This window comes from Impatiens glandulifera, chromosome 1 (assembly GCF_907164915.1).
Source record: "Impatiens glandulifera chromosome 1, dImpGla2.1, whole genome shotgun sequence".
Classification (NCBI taxonomy): Eukaryota; Viridiplantae; Streptophyta; class Magnoliopsida; order Ericales; family Balsaminaceae; genus Impatiens; species Impatiens glandulifera.
The window spans coordinates 70,021,806-70,033,246 of NC_061862.1; the positions used below are offsets into that span (position 1 = coordinate 70,021,806).

At 28.9% G+C, this 11,441-nt stretch overlaps 1 protein-coding gene across 1 annotated transcript; it reads left to right on the plus strand.

Moving 5' to 3' along the window:
• The first annotated feature begins 3,727 nt into the window (after window positions 1–3,727).
• LOC124921388 (NAC domain-containing protein 37-like) lies at window positions 3,728–8,919 on the plus strand. Its single transcript, XM_047462047.1, has 4 exons — window positions 3,728–3,861; window positions 4,992–5,187; window positions 5,281–5,552; window positions 8,110–8,919. Exons 2-4 carry the CDS (start codon window positions 5,022–5,024, stop codon window positions 8,710–8,712), a joined length of 1,041 nt encoding a protein of 346 aa, XP_047318003.1. The 5' UTR covers window positions 3,728–3,861; window positions 4,992–5,021; the 3' UTR covers window positions 8,713–8,919.
• Window positions 8,920–11,441: the final 2,522 nt, after the last annotated feature.

Genomic DNA, 11,441 nt, shown 5'->3' on the forward strand with positions numbered 1-11,441 from the left:
TCTAATTATTTAAAAGTGACAATATGTTTATATGATAAATATAGTTCAAATTTTAATTTAATATTTTAAATTTGATCAAGTTTTATGCACCGGTCAACCAACAAATTAATAACCCGACTCGTTTATTCTAACCAAACATGTATTGTAGTGTGGTGCGAGAACTCAATGATTTAAGAAAACTTTATATATATATATATATATATATATATATATATATATATATATATATATATATATATATATATATATATATATATTTGTAAGAAATAGATATAAAATATAAAATTATATAAATGTATTGTCAAATGTTTATCAAATTTTATGTTAATTTTAAAATATAAAAAACTTAGGTTGGTTAAAGTTTTATGTTTATATTGTTAGGTTGTATGTTCAAAATTTAAATATGTCATTAATATTTTTTTTATTATAAATTAACTGTTAAAGTTTCATGTAGGGGTCAACTTGCAAATTAATCTCGACCCGTTTACTATTGTGATTGTGGTGCGATGATCCATTAATTTGAGAAAATTTTATTTTTATATATATATATTATAAGAAATTAATACAAAATTTTAACATTATATAAATATTGTAGTGTCACATTTTTATCAAATTTTATATTAATTTTAAAATATAATGTACTATGAACTAGTTATAGTTAGAGTGTTGTACTTATATTGTTAGATTGTTCGTTCAAAACTTATATGTCATTTATAATATAATTTTTAACTATAACTATTTTAAATTTTTAGGCGGGTTAACCCGCAAATTAACAACCCGACATGTTTACTCAAACAAAACAAATCGAATGTGGTGAGAGGACCCAATAGTTTGGGAAAACTATATATATACACAATGTGGTGCGAGGACCAATGATTTGAGAAATATATATATATATATATATATATATATATATATATTATAAGAAATTGATGCAAAATTTAAAATTATATAATGTAATGTGTGATTAAATTATATATATTATTTTAATTTTATTTTTTAAATTTAACCGTTAATTTTAAGTTTTATGGGCAGGTCAATCCGCAAATTAATAACCGACCCGTTTACTCTAACAAAATGGGCGGTGCGTTGTGGTGTGAGAACCCACTGAAATCTGCTATAAATTATAAAATATAATACAAAATTTTAAAATTATATAAATGTAATATCACACATTTATTGAACTTTAGGTTAATTTTAAAATATAAAACCTACAATTAACTTATTGGTTAAAATGTTGTATTTATATTATCGGGTTCCATGATTTTAACTTTTATTTTATATATATATATATATATATATATATATATATATATATATATATATATATATATCATTTTTAATCTTATTTTTAAAATTTTACAGCTTCAAGTTTTATTGGCGGATCAACTCGCAAATTAACATAAAAGTTGTTTATTATAATAAAATGGGTCGTGTGATGTGGTGAAATGAATGAGAATTGTGGAATCAAAATTCAATAATAAAAAAATTTAGTCCGTATTGTGATTTCAATTACGAGGGTTACATGCCTATACATGTATTTAAGTTATTCAAAAAAAAATTCTTATAAAAATCAGATCATTACATAGTTTTAACGAGATTTTTTTCATTGATTTACAATACTATAAAGATTAATTATATATAGTACAAAACTAAATAACTAATTATAAACAAAGTTATGTCATATAACCTATAAATTATAACCAAAACTACATCAATAAGTGAGAAACAGGAAAAAAAAAAAAATATATTAAGAAAACAGTATAGAAATAAACAGAAAAATAGTTGCATTCATCATCAACCACCCTGTGACAATCCAAGTCTTCAACAACTGAAATGATCATGAGCTAGAAGTTGTCAAAAGAACAATTGTAACACTAACTTACCTTTTAGTATTAAGGCGATTGACTTTCTTTGACTCCAAACAATAACATTGTATATATTTACAATGCCCATTTTTATTGTCCCTTCTTAATATGTATTTTATTTATAAGGAGAAAAATGCATATATATTTTATTTATAAGAAGAAAAATGCATAGAATGAAATAAAATATTAACGCGTTTGTATGTAATCAGTGCTGTGGATAAAAGTTGTAAAACTATTGACCTTTGTACAAAAATTAGATAGTGGATAATTGTTTGAATTTAGAATGAAATATTATCAAATCTTTCATTCCTATTTATAGGACAAAATTATAAAGAGTCAAATAGTTTGTTGTAACGACTATATATATATATATATATATATATATATATATATATATATATATATATATATATATATATTAATTAGTTCTTAGATCCTAACACAATCCCATCAAACATGTTATCCAGACACCGATCAATTCTCGTCCTTCGTGATGTTTCTTATCAACCTGTGTTCTTATCATGTCCAACACCAACACGTACCATATACTCAGACTCTATTTTGGTTAAAACCAACTCGGTGGACTAGTGTTTTTGTGTTCATTTGGCTAGCTAGCACATCAACTTTGGAAATAATATATAGAGCGTCGTCACATAGAACCCCTCTCTTAATGTGAAGGAATCAGACAATGATGTCGACTTCCATTAGACGAGCCAGCATGATCAATAATACGAGTTAGAGAAATGCATCCTCAACTAAGGAAAAATAATGCCGCGAAGAGTATATTGATTGTGCCCTTAACCAACAAATAAGAAATAAAAAAAAAAATCATATTTAAGATTGTACACAGTTAAAAAAAAGAAAGAAAGAATTGTTAAGTTAAAGGATGAAATTAAAACCAATAAATTTATTTGTAGTGTTAATTAGGAAGGAAAAAAGTGACATTGGGTTAGTGTTGTTTTAGTATTTTATTATTATGTACTTATTTATCTTTTTATATAAATTAGTGTAACTAAAATTTACCTTCAAAATTTGTTTTACATAATCATAACATTTGTTTGCAGCTGTTTCACCATTTAGTAAGAAAGGTATTCATATTTCTCACATATTTTCTAATGGATTAACCATCAAACTCTTCATTGCCTAGTCAATACAATGAGCTTATTTGCACACATATATATTTATTTATTTAATAAAAAATCAAATATAAACATGTTTGGTAACCAAATTTAAACATAAAAAATTATTAAATAATCACTCATTTTTTCATCAACTTTTAACATAAAAGAAATTTAATACAATTCAATCAAATCAAAACAAAACAAAAATCACTTTCACTTTATTATTTATAATTTTTCACTTTTTCAAATAACTTAATTCGCTCTATAAACATATGTTTAGAACCATACATAATTGGAGGTCAAATGGCTCCTCATCCTAGGCTCCTAGCAATGTATTGGGACTTGTGTAACATGTTTCAACCGGCCTCTAGCTATCGGTCTCATTTGTAACCGTTTCTTAATTAAGCCTCAAATTTGGAACATTTTTTCCTTCTTAATTTCCAATTAAACATAAGGAATGGATTCAAGCTATATTAATATAGTTAATGGAATGAAAGATTTTGAGAGAAAAGAAAAACATAAAGAAAGAAAGAAAAGAAGGGAATTTGAGCAGTAAGATATAGGTAGTAGTGACGTCAATCAGCTTGCCTGGGACAACCATTAACCCACGCGTAATTGAGCGGTCCTCCTCCTCTATCTGTCTCTTTCTTCCTAAACATTTTCTTATATCTTTCTTTATCTCGTACACACACACATACATACATACACTACTATTGTCTGTTTTCTATACTTCTCTTCACTATATACACACACACCTTTGTCCTCTTTCTGTCTTTATACTACTTACTTATTCTTTCCCTAACACTTGAGATCTAGCTTCAAATTCAGTTCAGTAAACAACAACTCTTACATTGATCTTATCACTCAGTTTTGTAAGTTACTCTTCTTATCTTATGTTAATTCAATTCTCTCTCTCTCTCTCACACACACACACACAAACATAAATAACTTGTGTGCTAGCTAGATGTAGATCCATGATCTATGTTCTTTAAAATTGAAAAAATCCTTCATTCTTCTATTATGTATCAAAATAGACCTAGATCCATGTTCTTGTTTGGTATAGTCTGAGAAAATTCAAAAAACCCAGAGCGTGCATGTAATTGTTGCTTGATAATTGATTGATCTTTTAGTTTCTCTCTCTGGTCCTTGTGGGTTTAACCTCGAAATCAACAATCTGTCCGTAGAAGAGAAAAAAGGTCAGACTTGCCGTCAAAATTCTCGACAGACGGACAAAAAGAGTTTCTTTTCTTTCTAGGAGTGCCCTCTCTCTCTCTCTCTCTCTTAATTATCCATTATATATATATTATTATCCATGATCTAGGGCTTGTTCGTTTCTGGGTAATTAAATTCTGTTATTAACTAAACATTATACATGGAAACTAGATTATTTGAAAATATTAACAAATAATAGGTTTTGATCCATTTGTCCATCTCCCCTTAATTCTTTTATATTTCAAGAAACCGCGTGCAAGCTTTAACCTTTTTTTAATTTATCCTTTTAATTCCTTTTGTCTTGATGACGTTAATACATAAAATTACTTTTTCGAGCAGATAAAAAAAAAAGTGTATATTATATATTTATATATATATATATTTATTTATATATATGTGTAGTTGAAGCATCATTTGCACCATTCACCATCATAGGACATCATCATTATTATAAACCTCTACTTGTCCGCGGTTTCATATATATGTCAGAGAAAGAGAAAGAGTGGTAGATCATTGCCAACTTGTGTTTGGTTTAAATGAAGAAAAAAAGGGTCATCATTTCGATCGGTCCTCACTCTCTTCCATGTTTTCTCAAAATGAATTAAAATCATTATCTCTTCCAATTCACAAGCTAATTTATAATTACTTTGATGGGTGCTTCTCACCGCCCAAAATGAACTACTAGTACTCTCTAACCTTATTATGATTATATCCGATGGTCCTCCTTCACCTTTTTCACCCCCACTCATCGATTGCTCTTAATATTAATTACCCCTCTTTTTCATCTCAGTAATTATTTCTAGGGTTAACAAGAATTGATATGGAGGGTTCGGATCAGCCATGCGTTCCTCCAGGATTCAGATTTCATCCAACGGATGAGGAATTGGTGGGATACTATCTAAAGAAGAAGATTGCATCTCAAAAGATAGATCTTGATGTTATTCGCGACATCGATCTTTATAGGATCGAACCTTGGGATCTTCAAGGTATTCTTCAAGATAATAGTAATGGTACCCTTGAATTGATATATTTGGTAATAATTGTTTCATTTCATAATTGGTAAATACAATTGCGTGCAGAGAGGTGTAGAATTGGGTGCGAGGAGCAAAACGAGTGGTATTTCTTTAGCCACAAAGATAAGAAGTATCCAACGGGAACAAGGACCAATAGAGCGACAATTGCAGGGTTTTGGAAGGCTACTGGAAGAGACAAGGCGGTTTACAATAAATCGAAGCTTATTGGAATGAGAAAAACCCTAGTTTTCTATAAAGGCCGAGCTCCCAATGGTCTCAAATCCGACTGGATCATGCACGAGTATAGACTCGAATCTGAGGAAAATGCTCCACCACAGGCAAGTACCAATCTCACCCGTCTTTTATTTTTATGATTTGGATAAATAAATGAGATCGTAAAGTTTATGAAAATAATCTAGCAAGTCATTACATAGAAGAGAAACAAACCAATATTTTACAAGTGTCTTAATTCACCATAAATAGAATTTAATAATTTCTAACATTTTTTTTTAAAGAAATCAATGTATCATGACATAAATGAGAGTCGTTTTAGCATCGACTAAAATATTACAAAAACATGAGTGTCCAAAGTGTAATCAAACACACCCCGAGTTGGGGGAACAATAGTGAAAACATAAGTAAAAAAATGATAAAATAATATTTTAATGTAAATTTTAATTTTAATTATTATTATTATTATTTTGATAAATGATTAACCAATATTTTCAATCCGTGCTTAAAGGTTTTCATGCATGCAAGAAACATTTTCACCACTTTTGTGTGTTTTTTTGGTGGTGGGTTGTGTGAGATGAGAAAAAAGTTACTTTTCTTAGCCAACAGTCAAAAGTTAGCACTCAAGTAACAATTCAAACTTTCCTTTTGGTAAATTTTTTCCACTTTAAGCTTTCCTCTGATCAATTTGAATTCGTCAAAAGTGAGAGCCTGGCAGGTTCTTTGCTCATTGATTGATTCTTCATTTTATTTTCTGTAATATTAAAAAAATTATAAATATATAATTAGATGTTATAAAAATCATAATTTCGTATTATTAACAAATATATTATGTTAAAACTTTTGGATTAAATTGATCAATAAGATCATATGTTTTATCTTTTAAAAACAAATATATTATGTTCCAAAATGAAAAGTAATAATAATAACTTAGAGTGAATAATGAGACTTTTCTCTTGTACTTTATGAGAGGTGAGAACTAGAAATTAATTGTGACCACAATAAATAAACATTACTAAGTTTTATTCCAAAGCTAAAGTCTAAACAAACTAATCCAAAAGACTTCTTACTTTGTTGTAAGTTATATTTTTTGAAAAGGGAAAAACTTTATTTGTTTATAAAATGGTCATATATATTTAATTCACAAGTACACAAAAGCATAAAAACAAGTAATCATAATTTCACCAATTATAATCAAGACATTGATTGATATCATCAAAAGAAATAAGAAAATATCAACCCTAGTCAAGTCAAAGGATCCTCAAAGACTTTCCGATCTCAATATCAAGCCAAAATAATTTTTCTATTTCAAACTATAAATCTTGTGGGTGATAGATTTACTTCAATATGCTTTTGTGACAACTTTTATCGGATAATGTTGTTTTCTTTGTTTGGCTTTGGTCAAACTTATTGTAATATTTTGTTCTACTACTCTCCCTTAAACTTGCCTTCCTTACCATTAAATATTTGTGACAACTTTTCATCGGGAGGGATACGCTTGCCTTCACTATGCACACGCCTCTTCTAAATGTCTCGACATTATCAATTGAATGCAAACAGTAGAGGTATTGAAGCTTAGACCAATTGAGATGTCTATGAAAGGCTACTCATATTATTTATGAGTCTTCTCATCGGGATTTCAAGTTCAGTGACTAAACTAGATACCTCAATTGTTGTTAGTGCGTCTTTTGATCAGTTGGAATACTCCTGCTTATTTAGAGATTGGATCATCCATAAATCAAATTAAACTAGCTAAATATTTTCTATGTCAAATTTTCTGGGCAGTCAACAAAAAGACAATGATGACCTCCCATTTTCCCAACATTCTTCGACTTGTATGCTTTTGTAATGCTATCTATTTTGATGTCTCAACCCTTACCATATTAATTAATAAAAAAATCTAAAGATATAACCATATTATTAATTCATATATTTGTGAAAAGGTAAATATCCCAATAAAGTATTAGAATACAATTTAAGACTTAAATTAGTGCTGAGTACTCAGGCGACCCGAAGTTTGGCCCCTAATTGAAAAAAAATGATTCATATTTTTTTTTTTGTTTAACTTATATGTTATATTGAAATACATTATAAAATATTTTCATATATAAATTAACAAAAGTAATTTAATTTAATTGGTTAAATGTTTTAATAGTGCTATTAATGTTGTAGATTCAACTCTGGTATAAAATAGTTTTTTTTTTAGTTTTAGGTGACCCGGGAAGGTGGAGCCGCCTAACTCGTCTCACCCTAGGGCAGACACAACACTAAATAGAAAATTATAAGAAAAAACATAAAAGTTGTGGCCTTCATTATTGTACATTGAATGTCAAAGTTCTGAAATATCAATAGGTAAAACAATTGATATGATGTCAATATGGATCTGAATGACCGTTCATCCTATTAACTGATATACTTTGTATATATATATATATACTGCTTCATTTGTTAAGTATAGCCATTGATTTCTTAACATGTTATGTTCCTATTATGATTGCTAGAATATGTAATTTAACTTTAACATTGTTATTAATAAAATAAAAATGAAAGACTCACATTTTTTAGGTTAAATATCTTTTGGTTAAATTGACCATATAGCACATTATATCTTAGTTCTAATTATACTATATGTTTGTCATTTTAAACTTAATGAAACTCCTACAGGAAGAAGGATGGGTAGTATGTCGAGCATTCAAAAAACGAACACCAACACTTTCCAAGACGAGTGCAGCATGTTGGGACTCACCCTACTTTTACGAAGAACCAAGTGGCATGAGCTCAATGGTCGACCCAATCGACTACATCACAAGGCAACCATCTTCGAGCACCTTATCCCGGAACAATCTCTTTTGCAAGCAAGAGTTAGAGGGAGATAACTTGAATTTCATCCAATCAGACAATCATTTTGTGCAACTACCTCAGCTAGAGAGTCATGCTCTTCCATCTTCAAAGAGACCTATAAGCTCATCAATAAACCATATCAAAGAACACAATCAAGTTAGAGGATTCGTGGGTGACAACCATGGAAATGAGATTAATAAAGTAACAGACTGGAGGGCACTCGATAAATTTGTTGCTTCCCAATTGAGTCAAGAGGAAAAATATGATAATAACGACGATAGTAATAATGCGGGTGATGATTCAAATATTGCGGCGTTACTTTTGTTGCAGAATGGGAGCAGGGAAGAAGTCAAGAGATTGAGTGGATTCTTGAACTCAAGTGGTGAAGGTGAGATTGGAATTTGCATTTTTGATCATACACAATGATGAAAATTATAGTTGGTGTCAAGAGCAATGTGTCCCCCATTATTATGTACTCTAAGATTGCATATATCTTGGAGACTATTATATATGTTGTGTAAAATTATGTTCTATGTGTGAGTTTTGAGTGAAAAGACTCTCTTAGGTCTCTCCATTGGCAGAGCATCAATTAAGAGAATTGTCAATATGATTATATTTTTATTTTATAGGTAAGCGAGTGTTTACTTTTACCTTTTACGTACAAAATAGTGAACTTTGATTAGAAGAATATGAACATTTAAGCCTAACATAACAAGTATATATCGAAACAGAAACAACACGACTTAAACAAATAAGCTAAAAACACATAGAGCTTGTCAAATAATAAGAAGATATATAATTAAAAACTAAGTCCAAATAATCCACATATGGAGAATCGAATACCATGCACCATTCAAACAAAGTAACGATACATGAGATAAATACAAGTTCAAAATAAACATTCTGAATAACAAACGAAAATATACCATACCAATCTTTCCTACTTTATACAATCTTACTTAGCCAACAAACTAAATAAGAACCAGCAACATAAGAACATATTATACAATAAAACAACACATGTATCATCTTATATCTAAGCTAAGAATTAGATTAGATGGCTCATCTCTCATTATATTTAAGCTAAATGTTTTGGACCAAAACCAAACAATAGTTATCTTCGTATATAATAATAAATAGTGGGTGTTAGACACTTAGTCCACGATGAATGCACTTCAAGCCCAACAACTAGGGCTTTGTTTATGTACATGAAAAAAACATGATAATTAATGGTCAATAATTCAAGTATCTTTTCCTAGTTAGGTATGTCTCCGATTAGAACTATTAAGAACCGGGATAACTAAGTCATTGGGATTACAAGTCTCATTTCATCAATATATTTCATTTTTCTTAGTCGTTTTTTTTGCCCTTTTTATGACTCTTTTAAATTATCTTTTTTATTTTGTGTTTGATTAGTTGTGCATAACCACTTAAGGAGGACACTTTCATCTTTTTTTGGTATCAGAACTGGAGTAGAAAAAACTCTGCAAATATATCTTGTTTTTGGTAATTGAAACTACAACAATACCACTGCAACTTACACCTAATCCGTATTGAAGAAATTATTGCGTATTGTTTGCGTTGACAGAACGAAGAACTACAAATAAAATTTGATTGTTTGTCATCTCTAGAGAATGTATTTTTTGGGGGGTGATTCACATTAAACAAATACATTCTAACAAATGACATGTAAAATGAAATGAGTCATTAAGCAGAACATTATCATTTTGCTCGGAGGAAGAATATGTAAAGAAGTTACACTCAATAAAAAAGAATAACCATTATCTCCATATTCATAACATTGATAAAGATTAAAAATGGAACATCATATCCATCTTGAGGGAATATTGTTGACTTGTTGGAAGAGATGAAGGATCCTTATAGGAATTTTTGTGCCAACTATTCCAATTGGCACACTTACATATGTTTTTATTAAAAACTATTAATTTGTATGAAACTCAAAACAGACTAAGGAGACTACTTATCACTGTTTGATCAGGTAAAAAACAATTAAAAGCTTAATTAGAACTAATTAAGCATTAATGGAAGCAAGTTTTGTCTAGCATGCTGCTGAGCAACATGGCTCCTGTTAGCATGCTTGTCAGTATTCGGGCGCCACATAATTGATGTTTTTTTAGCCACTTTCTCTCTTCAAACTCCAAATTATATAAAATGCTTCTTTTTTTAGAGCTTGTTTGATCTTGGTTTTTATGAGTTTTTTTTTTTTTAAAAAAATGTTTTTAATCTAAAATATAGGCTATTTGAGTTTTTAATTGTTTAATTTTTTTTTGTATTTAACATTTAAATTTAATAAAAATAAAGTAAAAATATTTTAATTAATGAAATAAGTGATTTGATAATTAGAACGATAATGTTATAATAAAGAGAATTTACAAAAGAATGGTTAAAAATCTTTTAAAAAATACATATAAAATGAGTTCTTAAGCGTGGATCCATGTCGGTTATATCATACATTCTCATTCACTTTTCTATTATACCTACAAATGGAAACGAGTACCCTCTCCAATGGGTAATGATAATGGTCATTGACGAACTTAAGTAGGGGCTCGGGTGACCTGAAGACCACCCCAAAAAAAAATTATTTTATTTAATTTATTTATTTTTACGTTAAAAATGTGACATTACACTTATTTTTTTATTATAATTCACTATTTTTTTTATCTAATTATTAAAAAATAGTAAAATTTATATTTATTCACTCATTTTATTCAAAACTTTATCGTTATTTATTTAATCACACCCCAATTTTTTTTTCAAGCCACCCAACCTCTGAATCTTAGGTCCATCCATGGTAATGGGCAATGGGCAATGGTCCGTCTTTGAATTCAATTTTTATTTTACCTCTCAATTCTGATCTCGATGAGTATTTTTATTTTTATCATTATTCCTGATTCGTCGAGTACTTGATCCTCGATGGGTATCCCATTACCTGATTAAAGTGTGAAAAATTAAAAAGTAAAGATTAAAAATATTGAAGATTGTGACGTTAAAAATTTGAGAAACGCACACAATCGAAAAAAAACTCACACACGTTGTTAACTTACCTTCTTCTCGAACCTCGAGTAAGATGAGAAATAAAAAACGACGAGGCTCAATAGTTTGTTTTCTTTTAACAAATTTTGACTTTTTTAGAG

Bases quoted from the DNA above. Each gene is read 5' to 3' on its own strand.
- LOC124921388 (XM_047462047.1), top strand. From the start codon at position 5,022: ATGGAGGGTTCGGATCAGCCATGCGTTCCTCCAGGATTCAGATTTCAT. The intron at 5,188-5,280 runs GTATTCTTCAAG...AATTGCGTGCAG, and splicing joins CGAACCTTGGGATCTTCAAG to AGAGGTGTAGAATTGGGTGC. The intron at 5,553-8,109 runs GCAAGTACCAAT...AAACTCCTACAG, and splicing joins AGGAAAATGCTCCACCACAG to GAAGAAGGATGGGTAGTATG.